Genomic DNA, 22,405 nt, shown 5'->3' on the forward strand with positions numbered 1-22,405 from the left:
AATAACCCGAGCAAGGGACGGCTTTTAAAGTTCTGTGTCGATAAATTCATTTTCCAATGAATATTTTTGCATGTAAAAGGCATTTATAAGGAAAAACGAGAAAGGCAATTTAGGGGGAAATGAATTGGATTTGAATGAGAATGACGAATTGGTGAGCAGAGAACCGAGGGAAAATGTGCTTCATGTTTCTGCCTTTGTGGTTCCCTAATAAAGTGTATTTTATGGATAGGTTTTATAAAAAAAAAAAAAAGAAAAGCTTACATAAGAAACACATCCTACTTTTAACTGAAATGCATTCTTTTGGGATGCATATAATGCCTTACATTTTAAAATGAATATAGCATTAGTACTATCAGATTGCTTAGATTTAGGGCTTACGGCCTAATCTTTCACACAAAAATCTGTCTTCTGAAGAAAACTTCCTATTTTTATTTATTATCTTATCTTCATTCAATCTGACATTATTATCTTATCTGACATTTAATAGAGGAAACATTGAATCCCGAATCTTAATCTGTCTTCTTAGGAGTCTTCATCACCAATGAGAAATGTATACTTTCACAAGAGAGATAGTAAGTATGTAATGGGCACAGCTTGAAATTTGGAATCTTGGACATAAATGCAGGACCAACTTACCCCCACGCGACCCACTGGTGACTGCAAACAAACTCATTCAGTTTCTCTTCATGTGAGTTTAGGATTATAGCAACATCTCTATCAAGATAGTGAGAAAGTCTATAAGCATTGAAATTACACATCTACTTCATGTCTTATTATAGTCACTTAACTAGGAGAGCAGTATGTGCATGTTTAAAATGTGATGTTGAATGAAATAAGGAGAAGAAAAGTGACCTTCCCCAAGGAGGAGTAGCATGGTTGTTTAGTGCCAAACAATCAACCCAGAAAACATACATACTGGTAGCATTTATATAGACTGAACAGGTTAGAATTAAGAAAGTGTGTGTGTGTATTCATATATGCATACAATAAAAATTCATGAAAAACAGAAGCCATGAATTTGAAGGAGAGTGGGGAGGGATATATGGGAGCATATGGAGGAAGCAAATGGGAGGGAGAAGTGCCATTATATTATAATATCAAATAGGAAAAAATTCAAGTTCATTCACTTATACACAGTTGAAGAATTATGTGATACTATTACATAGCCATCTTAAAATTATCATCTTTTTGGTCCCAAAAGCTGATGTGTAAATTACTATCTTTCCATTTCATTAACCTGAAGCAATACATTCTGAGAAACTCTTGAGGTCTAGAGCAGCCTGGGTCAAGGCATCTGGCATCAATTTTGCAGAAATGTGCTCCTGGGAGTCACAGAATTCAACCTTGAGCTTCCAGCTGCGAAGGGAGGATGTGTAATGTTACAACTTTTGGTGAAGGGGATTCATGAATGGCCAGGAAAGAGGTGGGTCCAACATTATTTTTTTCTTTTTGAGATGAGGTTTTACTCTGTAGTGCAGGCTGGCTTAGAACTCATGATGTAACTCAGACTAGTTTGGAACTCCTGACACACCTACCTTAGCCACACAAATGGCTGGGATTACATGCCTGAGTCACCATGGCATGTGATTAGCCAGCTAGCTAATTATGCCGAAAAAGTTACTTTTCACCTCTGATGTATATAGCCAACTTATTTTATTTTAAATGAAAGCACATACCTATGAAATATCTTGTGTAGATAATTTCAGATGGTGATCTAAAGTGAGGTAAAGAAAGATAAAAATGAAGTATCCTCTTAATTAAAAGCCAAGGGTAGTGTACGGGTAAGCTGCTGTAACTGTGACCCTATCAGTGAAGAGAGACACCTTGAGAAATTGTCACTGCTGAAAACTCAGGGTACCCTCCCAACAGGGAGAAGTACAGGCACTCTTATTACTTTAAAATCCACTTCTAGAGGGATGGACAATCACATCTTTAACTTTTTCACTTTTTATTAAAGAAAATCACTTTTTGTACATGAACATCCTATTGCAGACAAGAGGCAGACAGCTATGAGGAATATGTGAAGACATATTTCATTTTTATTTTCTTTTAGGCATAGAGGGATATGTTAATCCATTTCCACATACAATTCCTATAATTACATATAGGGAGTGAACCTTGAACTGGTTATAAACCTGTAACCTGTTGCCAACGAGTTCAACTGGAGAGAAGAAACTCCAGGAGTTGAAGACTGAATTAGCTTCCTTCCAGCCTCACAGCACACAGAGTTGCTCTTGAGACAGTGAGCTTCCTCCTTCTGCAGACACTGATGCAGCGGTGGCCATCGTGTCCTCTCTTGTAAACATCTGCTCCTGGGTGAGAGCTCTGAGCCTCTCTTGCTGCTGCCTAGGCTATAACAGCTGTTTGTGGACTCAGTTACAATTGCCAAGTGTACACCACGCTGGACAAGAGTAAACACTCACTTTTTGTTGCCCTGTAACTTTTCTGCAAACACATCTTAGAGTAAGACTTTAAATCTTTGATCTCCCATACCAAAAGGAAAAAAAAAAAAAAAAAAAAGCAAACAAAACAAAGAAAAAATAATAATACGGAACTATTGTCACTGTAGTGTTCATGGCTTATTGTGAAAAGCAAGTGTTTTTAAAACTTTTAGAATTTCTTTAACAAAATTCTAAAGAGAAAGGAAAAGGAAAACAAACAAACAAACAAAAAAAAACAAAAAGAAAATCATATTTACAGAGATAAACAGAATGGCTTAGCCATGCAAAACAAAGAACTTTGGTTTTGTTTTGTTTTTCCCTTTTCCCTTTGGTTTAAATATTGATCAAGATTCAATTCTTTTTTCTTGCCAAATTAAACTTCAATAAATCAAAGTTTGGAGGCAAGATAACATGTTTTCATTTTTTCCCATATTTTATACAATATTGATTCTAATAGAATATTTTATGTATTTAATCCATACCATTGTACTATAGGAAGCTTTTATTAGTCTGAGACACTATTGCTCAGACATCAAATGGTTACAAATGTACAAAGACACATCTCTCAGTATGCAGAAGTGGCAAAAGATTATTTCCAACCACCATCAGAGATTAATCTTTGATTAGTTTCTCATTGCCTTTAAAACAGTTTATTCTTTGAGTCTAAAAGCAAACACCACATTTCCTTTTCCTCTCAAAGAACAGAGTTCTATACCTGGAAATCTAATGGTCACTTTTCTTTTCTCAGTTAAAGTTATACACATAAATCTGGGGCAAAATAGCTGCTCAGTGCAGTGTGATCCCAGAAACCAAGCTTCTACCTGAAAGAGCAAAGATCGAAGTCTAATCACAAACCGCTACTGGCCCTTATCCAGTCTACTTCAAGAAGTTCCCGTGTACACTACCTTCTTAAAAAGTTCCTCAGGCAGAAAACATGTTTATAAAGTTACAAATCTGAATGTAACGAAAGATACATAGACATTTTATTATTACACTTTCATGTACTGCTCGATAAATTATGTACCAGTTAAAAACACTAAATTATCTCAAGGTGCATTCAATATCTGTAGCGTAGTTAACAAAAACACACACGAAAAAAATATATATTCTATATTCTGTGGAAAATAACACAGCTTTAATAATGACCACTGTTAAAAATCTTCAATTCTGACTGATATCTTCTATTTTATTTTTAAAGGAAATAAGTGTCATTTTAAGGCAGTGGATAACCCAAGGGGTTTAACACCAATTCGAATTACAGTGATTTACATTGAGATCTGTGAAATTGGGAATGCTAGTTGTGAGTTTTCCAACTCTTTCTGACACATTAGGGTTTTTATTTTTTCTGATCTTTTTTTTTTTCTAATGTTTCTTTTGACTGAATGTAATTTCCTAGCAGGTGTCAATAAGTATATGGGACCCAAATTCTGTGTATGTCTTTCGCAAAGAAGACAAAACTGTCAGTTTGTGTGTTCTGTTCACACCCTATAGAGCCCCGGACACTTGGGCTGGCCCCTTTCCTCATAATTAAGAAACTGGCTTCTGACTAGGCAAGGTATGTGTTTCCAGGCTCACAAACTGCCACCTATGGGTTTCAGGTCCAGGTAAGAAAGTTTGGGGCATTCTTGATAGCAATCAGAATCAGAACGGTACCTGCTTAGACTATCCATATAAACAACTGAAATAAAACATTACATTATACATCCAATTAACAGCCACTCCCAGAACAAAGCTTACAGTGTATAAAAATAGCTACGTAAAAAATTTACATAAAAGGCAAACTTAAAGGAAATCCTTAGTGCAGACATTTACAGAAAAGGAAAAAAAAAAAAAAAAAAAACAAGAAAGAAAACCAAATACAACATATGACCTATTATCATGGCTGCCAAATCTTGCTGTTATTTTATTTTATAACTGTTTCATTGTTTTACTTGAGATAATTCTCTAAGATCCTGTGACAGCTTGGTAGGATGAACTGCTTAATACTTGAACCATGAATTGCTGTCATTTTCTTTGTATATGTCTTAAATACAATCCACGTTCATGCTTCAATTTGTCTATATGGTTTTTCTCTGAAATGATGGAAAAAATATAATGCAGATAAATTACCATAAGAATCATTTTTCACCATCAACAGATCCTTTGTACTAAAATTGACAATAATTATATTACAGAAGGAATTATTTATAGAACCCATGTCCTGAGTCTACCTGTAAAGCCAGCCCTATTCTCTCTACAATATAATTTTGGAATTGATGATTTTCTTCCTTCCTTCCTTCTTTCTTTCCTCCCTCCCTCCCTTCCTCCCTTCTTTTCTCTTCCCTCCCTCCCTTCTTCACTCCCCTTTTTCTTTCTCTCCCTCCCTCTTTTTGCAAGACATGGTTAATCTACATAAAGATAAGAGGGGAATAATGACGTTTCAGGACAACATTTCATTATATTCCTCTTCATATTTAAAGAGTGCCTCCATCCCTATAAATCACACTCTAATTTGCAGGCCTTGTCTTCAGTTTTATAGTGCAATGGAACTCAACTCAATTCTGGGTTTAGTTTGTTTACATGGAATTGAGGAAAATAGAGTAGGGTAGTGGAGAAGAAAATGTGAAATCACTAGCTAGGTATCTGGGTCCCAGTGAGCAGATCAGGAGAAAGAGTCCAAATCTGACTCCTCAATCTCTTTAATCTAGCTAACAGACTTTATAAACTGATCTCATTTCCATTATGCCACATTTCTTTCCTGGGTACAGCCTTCCAACTGCAATTCTTTCCTATTCATTCCATCTGTGCTATGAACGAACTCAAATGACCCATCCAGATTGTGACTTGCAGTTAATTTGTCCTACACCTAAAGTTTATACTAGTTGGGCTTTTGTGTTTGTTTGTTTGTTTTTGTTTTTGTTTTCAAGACGGGTTTTCTCTGTCTGTATTTATGGTTTGTCCTGGAACTTTCTCTGTATCAGGCTAACCTCGAACTCACATAGATCAACATGCCTCTCCCTCCTGTGTGCTCACATTAAAGGGATGTACCACTGCCTGGTATAGTTATGCTTTTACAGCTTGTCAGTAGTAGCAGTCATCTCCATGACACACAGACTAGTAATCCAAATGATGCCTTTGATGGACTCAGGGGTGCACAAAGAAACAATGGTCAAGTTGTATGTAGTAATATTGAGTCATACACCTTTTCGAGGTTGCCTTAAAAATCATACAGATGCAGCTAATATATTTGAATACATGCAACATATGCAGTACTAGCCCATACATTATAAACACATATGCAAACATGTAGGTACTTGAATGCATATGTATGTACTCACACAAGCATGATATGCATGTACTACCAAGAAGAAAGTCTATGTATATGTGTGTATCTCTCTCTATATATACATACATACATACATACATACATACATATATATATATATGCTTGTCAGCCTTTTCATTAAAATGACTGGAGAGATGGCTGTATAAATATACTTACAATTATGCCATTTCCTTGGATTAAAGTATTTATATATTAAAATTTATTCTAATGGGTTTTAAAAATAAATTTAGAGTTTGTGCTTACTGAACCCAAATACCAACTTATAAAATAAATCTTCTTTGTGTGCAGCAAAAGTTTTTGGCATTAAAAAACAAAATGCAAATGAGGTGCTAAAAATCTCAAAAGTGGATTTTATTATTCAGTGGATATTAATTATGTTGGGGAGGCTGAGGAGACTAGGAAGAATCCCTTCTGTGAAAAGCAATGAGTCACTGAAGTTCACTTTGAAAACCTTCTTCCTGGCTGGGGAGCTGTAATTAAGAAGTATCTGGGAGTGATATTTGGGTTTGATCCCCACAGGGTTTCCCCACACTTCTCAGGAGTCGCCTCCTTATTCCCATTTACCTGAAGACCTGGGACCACTCCTCTCTTAGGCTTCTGTTTTGTGATTGTTTTCTTCCAGCTTTTTATTCTCCTCCATGTTACCAAGGTCCTTGTTTACATGTTTTGATGCAGTTCTACAAGAGAATGAAATAACACATACTCATTCAAATTAAAAAAATACTGTTCTACTTTGAAAATATTTCTAAAAATAGGTTGCACAATTACACATCTGTGAAGACTAATAACACATTGGAAAGAAAAAGTAAACGAGATTTTAAGTAGGATAGAATTAAATAATTGTTGAGACAAAAATAATTCTGAAACCAGATTGTATGATTTTTTGTTGGACTGTAGTGTAAGTTGAATTATTTTTCCCTACGATACCAGAGAAGCAATCGTTATCATTTTTTAGTCAGCTTTTTTTATTCTCTGTATTTAATATATATATATATATATATATATTTTTTTTTTTTTTTTTGAGGGAGTTTCATTAGCTCAATAGACATGCATTGCCATGAGTCTTATCAGACCCAAAGCAGTGGGCCCAGTCAATGTGGGATGGAAGTCACAGAAACTATAAGGCCTAAATAAAGTTTTTCCTTCTTTTATTGTTTAATCTCAGATTTTTCCATCCCTCTCCAAAATCTGATTAATACAGATTACAGATATAAAGGTGAGAAGGCTGGTTTTGGTGATTTCTCAGATTTTTTGGTGAATCTATGATTCTTTGGAAAATGTTGCATTGAAAAATAATACCCACCCAAGCTAATGCACCTATCATGAAGAAAATTAGGTTAATTTTGAAATAAATTAGCTACATAAACATAAATAGTACTGAACTCAACTCAGAATATAAAACAGTGACACACATTTAAATTCCCTCACAGACAATGCAGCCCCCACAAAGTCACACAAACTCAATGTCTAGAGGACAGTTTTAACTGTTCATGTAGTTTATAGATTAACAAAATCATATCGTATGTATTCATTGGTATTTGCCTTTTTGTGAAACTCAGCTGTAAGTCTATAATATTCCTAGTTAGTGGAAAAGTAGTCATAAGATGGGCTTTCACTAGCAGGCACTCTTTGCTCTGTAGTCCTTTTAGGACTTTAGACACACAATTCAGGTTGTTCCTGTGGGTTTGTCCTATTTCTTATTCTCTGACTTGCCTTTCGTCTTCTTTTAACTTCCAGATACAACATTTAGGAATATTTTAGCCTTTGTTCTGATTAACTGTAGTATTCCCATTAGCTAGTTATTTGTTTTTCCTCCCTAATTTTCTCTTGATTATATATTGTACATATTTACTCTGTGCTTGTCCAATCCTTTTTTTTCTATGCTGACATTGTATACAAAAATGTATTGTCTCCACACAATGCATGCAGTTTGTAGCAAGTAAGATCTTGTCTTTCTCTTGCTAAGCAGAGATGATGAGGGGAAACCACCATAGTTCTGCCAAGGTTCCTGGTAGTATGGGGTTTAGGTGTGATTTGAATGGGGCTAATCTACCCTGTGGTTCTTCCTTTTCCTGAGGGACAGACAGCTCTCTCAGACATCCTGAAACCCTTTGCCCTAAAATGTAGATAAAGACTTTCCCTTCAGCATTTGCCAAATGAAGTATCAAATATGGATAAACTCCTTAGATTTGTTTTTTGACCAAACAAAAGATCCTTGAGAATAAAGGACATGTTTTACTTATATTTTATCCACAACACATCATATAACGGAAGGAATATGATAAGAGCATACAAGGCATCAATTTTGCTACATTGAACAACCCATCGTGCTAAACTTCAGTCTATTTCCTTCTTCTCATCTTGATATTATTGTCAAATACAGCTCCTGTCACATGTAGGGAAAGTTAAAAGTCCTACACTGAAATGACAGAGCTAGAAACTATTATATTCCACCATTTCAGGAGGCATTATGATCATACAGATAGACAGAGTATCCTGAATATCCTATTAGCTATTAATCATATATTTAATAATTATAGTTTTATACATCAAAGCAATCAAGGCAATTGAGAGATCATCTTATCTCAGCACCACCTTCTGCAAAATTATTTCTCTTACATATTGAGATTATAAATAAAATGAAATTATTATTTCATTCTCTTTCCTTCCTACTTTATATAAGAAATGTTTCTTAAATATATAGTCTCTAGAGAAGTACCATCTACCTATATTTCTCCCTTTCTCTCATTGGCCTAAAAATTGTCAATTGTGCTAGACTAGTTCGCCAAAAAGTCCCAAGGATTCACCTATTTCTGCCTCTCCAGTGCTGGGATCACAAGTGTGAGCCACCATACCCTGTATTTTTAATGTGGGTTCTGGAGACAGAACTTAGGTCACTGTGCTTATGAAGCAAGACCTTTACCAACTGAGCTTTCTTCCCAGCACAAGTACAATTTAAAAATTAGTCAAACCTCAGCAACTTGTGGGATAAGTCAAAACAATTGAGTATACAGATATTTGGGATTTTAGGAATGGAAAATGGGTGACAGTCCAATCTTTTGAGAAAAGTGAAAAAGATTGTTTTTTGTTAAAAGAAACACGGTGTAGAAAACAAGACATTAACGTGCCTGCCTAATATTCCAAAAGTTCACAACTTCAAACTTTATACAAAGAAAATTTCCAGCAGAACTAAAGAGGAGGAAGATCATGATGTAACTTCTTGTCAGTAGATACCCCAGTTTTTAGACTAGAGCAGTGGTTCTCAACCTTCTAACCTCTGCGACCCTTCAATACAGTTCCTCATGCTATGGTCACCTTCAACCATAAGACCATTTAGTTGCTTCTTCTCGACTGTGATTTTGCTACTGTCATGCACTGTACATGTAAATATCTGATATGCTACCTCTGTGAATAGGTCATTTGACCCCCAAAGGTGTAACTACTCACATCTTGAGAACCACAGAACTAGAGTAAAGTCATGTCACGAGCATCTCAGATGCATTCAAACTAACTACAGCTCTAGATGACCTAATAGCCAAGTAAATTGAAACAGTCTAGTGAGACCCTACTTTGACAATAATAAAAAAAATGCTAAAACATAACATAATATCAAAAGATTGTGAGGATTATAAGTATGTAAACATAAGAAATATGCTAAGTAGCAAAAATATGTAATGGAGAAGTGAGAGCACATGTTTGCAAACTTCTTACATCACATAGTATGAAATTTCATATATATGAAGGACTAAGATGATTTAAACAGTTAGTTTTCACCTTACCCTGTTCATTTCAGAAGACTTTTGTTTCAAGTGTCCTTAGGAATCACTCAAATCAAAGAAATCCTATTGTAATACAAGAACTAAACGGTTACTGGAACAGTGCTAACAAAATTGAGTTAAATGAGAAATATTTGGGGTTTAAGGAAGACCTAATCAAGTGATTGTAAAGAAGTGACAAGAAATTAAAAAAATATTTGGAACCTAACAAATATGAAAACAGAGCATATTGATATTTGTGGAATATAAGTAGCATAATACTGGGCTGCAAGGATGGCTCAGTAGGTAGGAGCACCACCTGGTTTTGCAGAGGACCTGGGTTCAATTTCCAGCACCCACATGGTGGCTCACAACCATCTGTAACTTCAGTTCAGGACCAGACATCCTCTTCTGATCTATGTGCACACTGGGCACAATGTTCATATACTTAAATAAAAATTAAAAACAAGTTATTAAAAAATTAAGTGACACAATACTCAGTGTGATGCTGGTAGTTTAATGCTGTGTTAATGCTGTGGTATAAAACAAGAGAGCTTAAAATCAATGTTCTATATTTTTATTTCAGATAACTAGAGAAAAAAAGAGCAAATTAAGTCTAAACAGTTCCCCCCCCCATCCCCAAAATAGTGTATGCTGAAAAGAACAGAGTTGAAGGAACTATGCAAAAGTACAATGAAAATACTGATAGCATTTTAATTCCCTATCCTATTTACAGTCTAGGTGTCCAAAAATTCATTGTAAATTATGTGATTCCATAAAATAAGAGAAAAGAAAAATGCACCAATATGAGGGTGGTGATAGAATTCTCTACAGGGAAGTTGTGATTCTCAAGACAAATCCCTTCAGTATGTCTATCTGGGCTAACCCAGGTGGAACCATCCTTGCTTGAAGTATGGGAAGAGGGCGTTTGTGTATAACACAAAACTTGAAATGTATGTATAGAATGAAGACTTCATTTATAAACTGTTAGGAAACAAACCAATAAAGAATAACAAGGAAAATAAAAGTTAGGCAAAAGGAAATTCTCTCTCCTTTTTTAAATGCCACTTTTTGTACAATTATCACTAGCATTTAAAAGAACAATGGCTTCACAGGTATGAAACTGTTTTATTCTCACTATATTTTGATCTTACAGGGAAAAATAAGCTTGCCTGCACTCACATAGCTTGTAAGAAACAAAGGCAGGATTCGAACTCCAGCCTTTTGGTTCCAGTTCTGCAACTCTGCTGAGATTTACCACCATCTGGTGTGGCAAGCAGAAACACGTGTTGATGCTGGGATAGAGGACTGCACACCCTCTGCTGAGTATGTACAGGTAAGAGTTGCATACACTTTATTGAGAATTTCTCTCTCAGTTTTTATTTTTACTTTTTAAGAAAATTTTTTCTTTCCTTTTTGAGGTTATAATATAATCTCATTTCCTTTAACTCTTTCCTTCCCTCAAATCCTTCTCCCATGAGCCTCTACTTGTTGTCTTTCAAATTCATGGATGGCCTCTTTTTCCACTAATTGTTGGTACATGCATATGTGTATATGCTTAAACATATATATTCCTAAAAATAATTACTTCATATTGCTTAATGCCACTTGTATGTATGCTTTCAGGGATGAGCATTTGGTGTAGGGTAATCAATTGTAGCATTCTTCCCTGGGGAAGACTATTTCTCTTGCTCATTGTATTCTTCAGTTTCCCATCATACTTTGTGTAGGAGTCTGAGAATTCTCTTCTGATGGTGGATACGCTATGACTATGTGTTTCTCTGATTGATTGATGAATAAAGCTGTTTCAGCCAATGGACAGGCAGGATTTAGCTAGGCTGGAATCCCAAACAAGGAGGGAGGGAAAAGAAAAAGGACAAAAATGCCCTGTAGATGCCGGGGAGTCAAGATACCCATGTATCACCAGTAAGCCAAGGCTACATGGTGATACATAGACTAATAGTAATGAGCTAAAGATTAAGAGAGAGCTGGCCAGGTAGAAGCCTAAGCCATGGTTATTTCTTAAGTGGCTGCAGGACCTGGTGGGTGGAGGAAATCCAGTTTAGTGGGACCAAGATAGACAAAAATATTCCACTTATACTCTTCCCTTTAAAGACTGTTCTGGGAAATAACTATCCGCAAGGATCAACCGGAGTGTTCATGAGAAAGCTCTAGATTAGACACATGACTCAACAACCTGATGTTACAGAGCTGTTGCCAAAGGCTACATGGCTACTGAGCAGACCAGTTCAAATCTATGTCTCAGTTCATCTGAAAGAGCAGTTCTGTGAAGGAGCTAAATAAAGCTGTTTGTAATCACTTCTCCGAAAGCCTGAGTTCTTTCCACAGACATCACCAAGTGATTCTACACTTGCTTTGAGTTCTTTAGGAGAGAAAGTACAGAAGTCATCAGTGTTGCTCTCTATGGATGGCTTTATTTTAACAATAATTTAGTGGGGGTGGGGAAGTGAAGGGGGCTCTTGAAAATATAGGTTCAAGCCATGCTGAGAGGTATCACTGAAAGAAATAAAACAGCAACAAAGCAACACCACCACCTCCAACAACAAAACAGAATTTCATATTTGTTAAGTAAAATAATGTATGTTGAAATTATTTAATATTCAAATTTAAATACTTTTGAAATTATTGCATGTTCAAAAACAGACATGCATGTGTACAATCAACTAAAAACCCTGTTAGAGTATAAGGAAACTCACTCTTTCTGACTGAAGGGTTAAATTCTCTGATTTATATTTTACAGTGTGCCAGATTTTCATCACATACAGGTGCCATGACTATGAGCTTGGAGGACAGACACATTGCTGGTGGGAAATTGCTAGTTCAAGCAGGCTGACCATTGACACCTGTGCAGGTGATTAGGGTCATATCCCAGATAATAGTTATTTCCCCTCTTCCCTGGTCACAGCTGTCAGCAGAACGAGTCTCCTCTTGGGCCAAAGTTAATGAAAAGTCAGAGGTGGAGGAGAGAGCTTTAATCCTGCTGACAGTGGGCAGCAATTTCTTGACTTGGAGAAGAATAAACAATTGTGTTTTTTTGCTACCACTTTCAATTTACTATATGTAGACTTTGAGACTGTGCTCACTAAAATAAGGAGTGCTTTTGTCCTCTTAAAAAAATAATAATCAGGAAATAGTCTTTCCATCTTATCTAGCAGTGAGTATGTAGACTGCACAGTAAGCAGAATATTGAAAGATGGAAATAAAGATAAAATCCTGACTCCATGAAAACAAGAAGTTCCCATTGTGTTCCATAGCATGGCTCTGTGTCAGCTACCGATACAGAAAACAGTCTGGCTCCTGGCAAGGAGAGGGACATTTTCCCCTTACCTTAGAAATGATAACAAAACAATGATAATTTGTTTAATGAGCATTTAATTTATAACTGGACACACATACTAATACCAAAAGGCACATGTGTCTATACGCAACAGATGGAGAAATTGAGCCTGTGAGATATGGATAACTTCAATTTCTCTCCAGTACACACAGATCCAAGGTTACCCATGACAGGGCCAGGTACCTACATTTTTCCACAGGAAGTGAACTGTGATCGTTTAGAAACAGAAGTGCTCTATTTTGATGTGAGCCCTTTCATCTGAGGACTTTCAGGACCTGCACTTAGTGGCCAGTGATGTTGTACTTTTGTACTTAGCTAGATATGCCAACATTTCCTCTTTATTCTATTTCCCTTTTAGTTTATTATTTATGATTTGAGAAAATAATGGGACTTTTAATGTTTTTTTTCTTTCTGAATGCTTGCCAAATTATAAGTAAAAAAAAAAAATTCAAACTTGGATAACCTGGTTTTTTAATGGAGGGGCCATCCATCCCTGAACTTGGGGTGTGTTCCTCTTCCATGGCAGGATACTAAATGCACAAAGGCACAGTCACATCTTGATTCTTAACAAGGTAACAAAATATATATGGATTTATAAGGGATATGAAAAATGCTAAATATACAAATGAATGTATTCTTCAATTCTACTTTGTAATAAAAAGTTTCTCCTGTTTTTCCATGATGTTTACCATAACTAATTCAAAGAACGCCTCTCCAATGTTGCTAAAACTCCACTGCTCTGCTAACTGCATTACAAAAATTGGTCTTTGAGATTCTTAACTGAAATGATGAGTCTGCACTTCCTCTGCCAGTGTTTTAAGGGGTTAAGCATTCATTCACAGTACACAAATGTCAGCTTATTCTAGAGGCTCAGGCAAGGGATTAGATGCTTTTAGAAATCCAAAGCATCCCACATATTCTTCATAAAAGTCTCCAGTACTTGAGATGATGAGAGCTTTAGCTTATTATAGTAATTACCAATAATATTAAGTCTATCAAATTGGGCACACCTTTCAATTAAGTAGCACTCACATGTTTAGACTGGCCTTTAACTTAATGACAAACTTCAAAGGAATGCTTGAGGCCTAACTCAATGACATTATTAAGCAAAATGTCCAGCATTTATTCACCTGTGATTTTAGTTTTGATTACTATATGGTTATCATGCTTTGTGACTTCCACGTTTTTCTAGCTGTGTCCCCCTGGCAGGAAACTCCACATGGAATGGACATGTTTATAGGGTGAGACTAAGATCGTAGATTTGAGCTCACTTTATCTTTCAACTCCCTCTTAATAAATATTTCTTGAAATTTTAGAGGGATTAACCCAGACATAGTGAAAGCCTAAAATGATGCTCTAGGTTGGTACTAGCTACAGATACTCTGTTGTAAAAACAGTTTATTCACTTGTAAGATACTATTTTAAAGCCCTTGTTTGAAACCAGGAATGTGGAGAATTACCAATTGGACTTTTAAAACATGCAAAATGTCAGACTTGATTTCCCCTTGTTCTGGCAATGTGGACTCATACAAATTGTCATCTGTCTGATTTGGGAGATGTGTCTTGTCTTCCAGAAATGATGTGCATCTGAATCTTGAGTGTGATAAGGAGTGGCTGACATTACTGGTAATCTTCATTAGTTTAACCACATACTCAATGTAACCAATGTTAGAAGATCTTTAGGGTCTATCTTACACACCATACTTTATGATTCCAATCATTTCAAATCTAACCTTATCTAAAGTGTTTTAAATGCATTTGTAGTATTTTGTCTAAGCAATGTTTTCACTAAGGCCAAGGTAATGATTTTTCCACCTTTTAATTAGGTTCTTACAAGGAATAAAGTCATTCAATTAGAATAGAGGTAGATATCCTCACCTCAGTGGCATTTTTTTTTCCAGGTCAGATCAGACACTGCTCAGTCACTGACAGTCCCTGAAATATGTAACTTTTTAAAAGTAATCTTAACCAACTTGCAATAAATAGGGTAGAATGAACTTTAAAAAAAAATATACCCATGCAGAAGGCAACACTAACAAAAATAATTGCATTTAGAATGTTGACTGAGGAAGATAAGGTGACAAAGCACAACCCAGGCCACGTCTTGATGTTAGCCCTGTAGTCACTGTGAAGTGACAAAAACCGCGGTATGCCTAGTTTGATGATGCGTCTGTCTTATAAAATTGACATGCACAGCAAGGGTAAGCACAATCAGCAAGTAGGATTTATCCCGTCGGAGGCTGAGAACAGCAACAACCATTTTCTACAACTTACTTGGATTTCTTCATGTACAGCCAGTAGACGACACCAGCCACAAGGGCAGCCAGGAGGAGACCAACTACAATTCCCACAATTAGTTTTGCCTGGTCATTCACCTTTTCTCTGTTTTCATCTACAACAAAGAAGAAAAATCCATGGAATTATAGCCAGGGCCAAAGAGTTTAAAACAAAGTTGGTGTCTTTTTAACTTATTAATGATGACTAAGGCTCACTACCGTGATTTACATGCAAAGTTGTGATTTTTTTAAAGGGTGAAATTTTTAGAATCTTGTCTCATTTGGTATTTTAATTCGAGTCGAATTTTGGACATCTACACAAATTCACTTATACAAGGACACTTCATAAATCTTGAGCTGACAGTCAAGGAAGAGGAGTCTACAGCATAGGAGTCTGCAGTATAGTACCTACCACTTATATCGTCTGCCTCATCGTGTTCTGGAATACTTACTGAAATGAAAAATGTTAATATGAAATTAAAAACAAAATTTGTTGATAAATGAAAGTCACCTTTACCATAACTGTATGATGTAATAATACTTAGGTAAAACAGCTATTCTAGAACTAAGGGAAAAGAAAAGGAAAATTCACATTTGATAGAGCAAGAACTTCCCTAGGAGGGAATTAATCTTGTTTTAAGGTGACTACTTAAATATGCAAATGTTTTAAACTATTAGAGAAAATTTACAACCAACAAGCTACTGTATTTATCTAAAATCTATATTAATTTCCTACTGTCTGTATCTTTCACTAGAACTTATTTTTAGGAGAAACAAGTTGGCTCCTATGAAATCTACAATGTTGCATTTCTTAACTGTGTTCAACTTTTTCTGCCCTTATTTAGGAGAATTCATTTTCATTTGTTAGTATCAAGGACACTACTATTAATTACATTCTCAAAGTAGGAGTTGGAGTGGAGGTTATAACTGGGGTACTCTAGAAATTAAACCGCACCCTACCCTATCAGCCAGACTTCCAAGTTTCTGATTGTGCTATGATCTTACTCCAGTTAAAACTCATTGCTCTTGTGGATCACCATCCAAAGACAGAAACATTCTTCAGTGTGCACAAGTCAGCATCAGAATTCTCCATGGTGTTAGATAAAATCCAGAATCCTACATTCCTTGTCTTAAGTACTCAGGGAGCACAAAGTTTGAAATGACTGTTTCAAGTACTGAGAAAGCTTCAACAGTGTGTTGGGGCCCATAAAGATGGATCCACTTCATCTTGACTTAAGGTCAGAGAGTTCAAAACTGTCCTTAGTAAGTCAAAAGACCTAAAGGTCTAAGGAAGGCTACTGCAGATGTTTTGGTCTTGGTAGGGAATGACTTATCTAAACAACAACAGATTTGGGCTCAGGTGTGTTTACTCTTGATCTTCAAGGCCCAATAACAGGTGTGGTTACCAAATGCTTGGAGGATTAAGGGAAGAAACTCTGTTTGCTCTTAAACATGATAATAGAAGTCTTGTGCCATGTCCTTTTGGTTGCTGTACTTAAGACTGTTGAAGAATAAATTTAGAGTGGTCAATATTCACCGGATTGCCCTCCTGACTTTATCTTGTGTCTGTCTTTTTCTTAAGGGTCTTTACCTCAATCCACACTACCCCGTCAGGTATGAAGAGGGCAATTTGGCTGGGCTGCTGGATCTGACTGAAGGCCCACAAAGACAGGTTCCCACACTAGTGTTAAAAATATCTGTTCAGTTCAAAAAAGCAAAAGGATGGGTTCTCTCTAGATAGTACAAATCAATACTCATGGAATTGCATTGTGAGAAGTCAATGACCATATTTTAATTTTGTTTAGTTCTGCTCTCCAGCTAATCCACTGGGCCTTTATATTTTAGTCCATCTGTTAGGGGCCATTATCTTTTGAAAATTGTTTTGTCCCTCAAATTCCTAGCTATTATAGTCATAATATACTAATGCAAGGATTCCAACTGATCAAGAAATAAACATTTGGCAGCAGGTCAGCTAACATCCTGTCTAAAACTGAACCTTACTCTAGGCCAGTCCTGATTTAAGGTTGCCATAGTAACATAGCAACAGGAATAGTAACAGAATTGAAAATGGTGTCTAATTTTCCAATAAATCATGTTTTTCAAAATGTTTTCTCTCCCTCAAAAAGCACATAAGCTAGGATTTCAATATTGACAGATTTTTCTATTTTTTTTGTAAGGCAATTTCATCTATTTCCAATATGATTAGAACCTGATGAGAAGGGAAAGTTTTACAAGCTGATTTTGTTAATTCCCATATCTTTTTTACTACTAGTTTGCTACTTAGCCAAATTTGTGACATTCCTGTATAAAATAAGGGTAGGATAAAAATTTAAGACATTGTAATGCAAGCTAATAGTAGAATTAAAATTTTTATCAAATGTGTACCTTTATATAAAAGTGTTTATAGATAATCATTGGATTATCTGACGTTGGATCCATAATATTGATTAAATATGAGCAATCCATTTCTTAATTCTCCCTTGCTTTTGGAAGAATTTCTATCTTTGGGAAAAGTGTCTGAGATATATATATATATATATATATATATATATATATATATATATGAAGTAACTTAGTGTGAAAACATAGATAGTAAAAGAATGGAAACCAGGAAAAAAGAAAAAGAAAAAGTAACCTCATGGGGATGATATCAAATGCAAAACAAATGCATGAAACTTACCATGATGCAGTACAGGGAGATGGGACTGAAGATGTTAAGCTAATGAAGAATACCTTCAAATTTTCTTACGGTTTTAATGCCAGAAATGAAATACTCACTCGCAGAGACATTCAGGGAGTTTACTGTTCTCTCCAGTTGGTTTTCTGCTGTGCAAGTTAATGTAACATTCTCCTCTGGGGAAATGATAATTTTACTATAATACCTGCCATTGATATAAGGAGACTCCTCTGTCTGGAAGAAGAAGGAAGATGAGATTAGAAATGGAAATGCATTTTACAAGTCTGGGAAAGAATAGTGGTAGATGACACAGGACAGGTGTGATGTCCTACTGTCTGTTTTTAAGGGTATGTGGGAACTACAGATAAGGACAATTTAGGTTATTTACAGCTGTACAGCAGGCAGAAAACAGATTAGTAAAGCTATAATGGCTTTTGTCTGTCTATGATTCTCTTGGGAATTTTAATATGTCAGTCACACTTTTCTTTTTCAGTAGATGCTCAGTGTCAGTTGAAGTTTCACCCTTGTATCAAAGCATACTGTTAATCATTATAATCACCTTTCTGCAAATATTAGCATTTAATTATTTGCAAATAAGATCAATGTTGCTTTTTTGTTGGTTTGTTTTTTCTTTGCTGTAGGTATCTATTCTACTCTTTTAACTCTTTGCTAAGGACATCTATTTTTACCTTAAACTGTTATATCAAAGATTTGTTTATGGGTAAATAAAACCATTTGTTTCCCCAGAATTTTCCTATGCTAAATAGAAAAAGTGAATCCTTTAATGGTGACTTAAGTTAAATGCATTTGATTGTCCTGAGGTACAAAGGGGTGGGGGTGAGGGCATGTCTGAATGTAAGACCTTCAAACATAAGAGGCAATGCAGTAGTTTTGATTTGTATTTCCCTGATGATTAAGGATGAGGAAGATTTCTTTAAGTCTTTCTCTGACACTAGTGTTTAGTCTTTTGAAACTTCTTTGTTTAGATCTGTACCCTTTGTTTTGGAGGACCTTGTTAAACAAACAAACAAACAAACAAAAAACCCAAACAAGCCAAAACAAAAAACAAACAGACAAAAAAACCCAACTTTTCAGGCTTTTTGCATACATATTTTGGTTTCTGATGTTTTTTTTTTTATAGGATCTCCGCATTCATGTTCTTTGTTTTGTCCTATTCCAGTTTGTCTTATCGTGTTGCTATTTTTAAAATGTCTGTTTGTTTTCAAATGAGAGAGAAAGAAAGTGCAGTGGAGGTGGGGAGAATCTGGGAGGAGTTGGGGGAGGGGAAACTGTAGGCCCATAACCAGAATACACTGCAGGAAAACATATTTTCAATAAAAATATGGAAAAAAAGCAAAAAGAGTATACATATTGCCTAACCAAAAGAGAAAAAGAAAATATTTTTAAAAGGATTTAAAAATTAAAAACAAGGAGGAAAGAATGAAGTTGGGTCTATCTTGGGATTAGATGCAAATGTAACACAACTCAGGCCAATATGCATTCATAGCCTTTTCTTGGTCAATAACTTGCAATGTGTCCTATGTTTTTCCTTGCTTTATTCTTAACTATACTAAGTGTCTTGGGGATAGGAGTGCCCTAGCCTCTGTTCCCTGGGAGTTACCTCATGGCTGTACCCTAGTAGGTTCATCATACCTTGGAGGGGAAGGGAACACATACAATATCATGGATGGATCATCCCAGACCCAGAACAAGAAAAATAACACATCATCCCTAAGGCAGACTCAATCCTTCTCCATGACAATGAAGAATGACATTATTATTTCTATCCTTGTGGTAAGTGTACCTGCTATTTTCCCCGAGGCTTTGTGCTACTTCAGTGTCTACTAAATATACTCGCTTATTTCTAGCACCGCCTTTTACATTGTTACATTCATTTATTCATCAGACATATGTATGCTGTTTTCTTCTTTTGTCTACTTTCCATGTCAGCATTACCAGTACCTACAGATTCTTTTTCAATGGCACTTAACTGAGCTAGAGAGAGAGAAAGTAGAGTGGGAAGGAAACACTTAATAGTCTCTCAGGCCTCCCATCTAAAAAGTGCTTCTGCACAATGTCATCAATTTAGGTCTTTATTCCAAACAGAGAAGCATGCATCTTTTCAGGCTTGATGGTCTCCTTGCCTCTCTGCCTCCCAGGCATGGTCTTTTTATTTGGGTGTCTCCAAATGAAATGTATGTAACCCAGTCAGGATTCAGGGCTTCAAGCTTGACCACCCCGAGGGCTCTCTGTGCTTAAACATATACAAATGTATTTATATGACTCACAGGCAAGAGCCAAGATCCACCATGTTTAGCAAATTATATTATATGAGCTGAACCAGTGGTTCATTTCTCCACAGGGGAATGTGGAGTTTTCAACTTAAAATTAATTTGCATCTTTTTGCTTTATATATGACTGCTGAAACCATAAATGAAGAGTCCATTTCCTGTGACTCTCTAACTGGTTCTAATGCTCTTAGCAGACATGAGGACTGCTATGGAGAAAATTACACTAACGTTATGGTAGTACCCCAAAGAGATTAATTAGTGTGGTTAAAGTTCTGAACCTTTAGCAATAGGTTGGTTTGTTGTCTCTGTCTCATCTCTCTCTCTGTCTGACTTTGTAATTAAGAAGAAAATATTTGAAGCATTTGTAAGTTGCAAACCGTATGGTTATTGAAGTATCTTACCAAGACTACAGATACTAAGCTTAGATTAATGTCTTCTGTAGTCCACGAGTTCACAACCTAGATTTTACAGCTGGGTAGCCTTGTTCTGGTCCTAGCCCTGTAACAAGCTAACTGGAACACACGTTTTCAGGCAGTGACTATGTTGATCCCTACCCCCTGGGAGCCAGATTCAATAATCTATATCCTTTAAACATGTGTAAACAGGCAAAGTAATGGAGGCTACTTATACTCTGACATACAAGTTTATGGTGCAGAAAAGTATATACCTTAATGATTTAATTATCCCTGTTTCAGGAATTAATGGCCCTGGATAAACACCCAATTTTAACTCTTTCAAAAGCAGATACCACAACACAGTAGTTCTGATATTTTCCATGGGCCTGGGATTTAAATGTGTTCTTTAAGGCATGTTTTCCTTCAGAGAAAAATCAAGATGTCATATGTTTCTCGGAGCATATGTTGCATATCCTACATGGTAACCAAACTAGCCTACATTCCAGTTCCCTAAATAAAACTCAGCTAGAGACCAGGGGCGGCACAGAACACGAAGAAAAATACTTGCTTGGTTAATGACGCTTCCACTGCCAGTAATGGTCCACTGTATAGCTGGTTTCGGAAAGCCTTCCACATGGCAGATTATGGTTTTAGACAGGCCACTCGGGTCAGTTTTCTTTGTCATTTTGATTTGAGGTTTTCCTAAAGTATTATTACAATTAAAACATCACAACAGAAATGTTAAAGGAGACCGGATATCAGATTCTTGAAAAAAAAAAAATTGCTGCTGAACCATTTCATCACCTTCAACTATGAGTGTCAGCGACTCCCTTTTCTTCAGTCCCTCGACCTCCTGAAGAGCAGTCTCACAGACATAGTTCCCAGCATCCTGATAATGAAGGCTGTTAAAGGATGGGCTTGATCGGAGCTTGACGTTGTCCTGGTTGAAGGCAGAGCACAGTACTTCAGAGGACACAACTTCCATTTTCCTTTATTTATATTTTTAATCACTGTGCATGGTGTGTGTGTGTGTGTGTGTGTGTGTGTGTGTGTGTGTGTGTGTGCGCCCAGGCAGCTGAACTTGAGTGTTACAGGATGTGTGGATGACTACACCTACACCTGTACATGAGTGCATGGACCAAAGCAGGTCACCTCTTGACTTCCTCTATTATCATTTGTCTCATCGCCTTGGGATGGGGTCTTTCACTGAATTGGAAGATTGTATTTTGGCTGGGAGCTCTTGGAATCAGTTTGTCTTTGAACCCCAGTGTTGGGCTTTCAGACACATAGTATTATGTGGTAGGTGCTACGAACTCACACAAGGTCCTCACAGACTGAGTGAAGAGAGTGAGTTCTTACTCCTTGAGACATCTCTCCATCCTCACGGTTGTGACTTTAGATATATGTGTCCCATAATAGTTGTCTAAAGTTATTATGCTGGGTCTGATGTAAATATGTATACTTAAAATATAGCATACTTAAGTTGCTTTCAAAAATAGATTTCTTTTATCCATCTCAGTCTAGGAGTCATGCAAAGTAGAGTTATAGCTCACAGTCTCCTGTTCTAGTGTTGGTAATTTGGAACAAGTTTCTGATTTTCTGAGGATGCATTTTATTTATTTGGGAAATGGAGTCTTATTCTTACTGTATCTAATTGTTTGAAGAATATATATATATATATAAAATTATAACTATATAATTATATATATATAATTATAGAGTTATAGTTATATCATTATATACTTATATATATATTAAGTCTATAGTGAATATATATATATATATATATATATATATATATATATATATATATATATATGCAATGGGTTATTATTGAGTGAAAGTCTCCATCAGTCCCTACTTACTGTGTTAGGATTATTCCATGCC

General features: G+C 36.0%; 1 protein-coding gene across 2 annotated transcripts in view; it reads right to left on the reverse strand.

Annotated features, from left to right (window-relative positions):
- Positions 1 to 1,931: 1,931 nt before the first annotated feature.
- The window catches only part of Alcam (activated leukocyte cell adhesion molecule), a 178,372-nt gene continuing 157,898 nt past the window's right edge, over positions 1,932 to 22,405 (reverse strand). Inside the window, exons 10-16 of one of the 2 annotated variants that reach the window (XM_051191609.1) lie at positions 21,323 to 21,458; positions 21,087 to 21,220; positions 17,934 to 18,066; positions 15,568 to 15,606; positions 15,154 to 15,271; positions 6,331 to 6,443; positions 1,932 to 4,513 (exon numbers count right to left, since the gene is read on the reverse strand). In XM_051191609.1, coding sequence (XP_051047566.1) covers positions 6,356 to 6,443; positions 15,154 to 15,271; positions 15,568 to 15,606; positions 17,934 to 18,066; positions 21,087 to 21,220; positions 21,323 to 21,458 — 648 coding nt within the window. In that variant the 3' untranslated portion in view covers positions 1,932 to 4,513; positions 6,331 to 6,355. The remainder of the gene's footprint in view (positions 4,514 to 6,330; positions 6,444 to 15,153; positions 15,272 to 15,567; positions 15,607 to 17,933; positions 18,067 to 21,086; positions 21,221 to 21,322; positions 21,459 to 22,405) is intronic. The other variant, XM_051191610.1, reaches the window with a different exon arrangement.

This window comes from Phodopus roborovskii, unplaced genomic scaffold, assembly GCF_943737965.1.
Source record: "Phodopus roborovskii unplaced genomic scaffold, PHOROB, whole genome shotgun sequence".
Classification (NCBI taxonomy): Eukaryota; Metazoa; Chordata; class Mammalia; order Rodentia; family Cricetidae; genus Phodopus; species Phodopus roborovskii.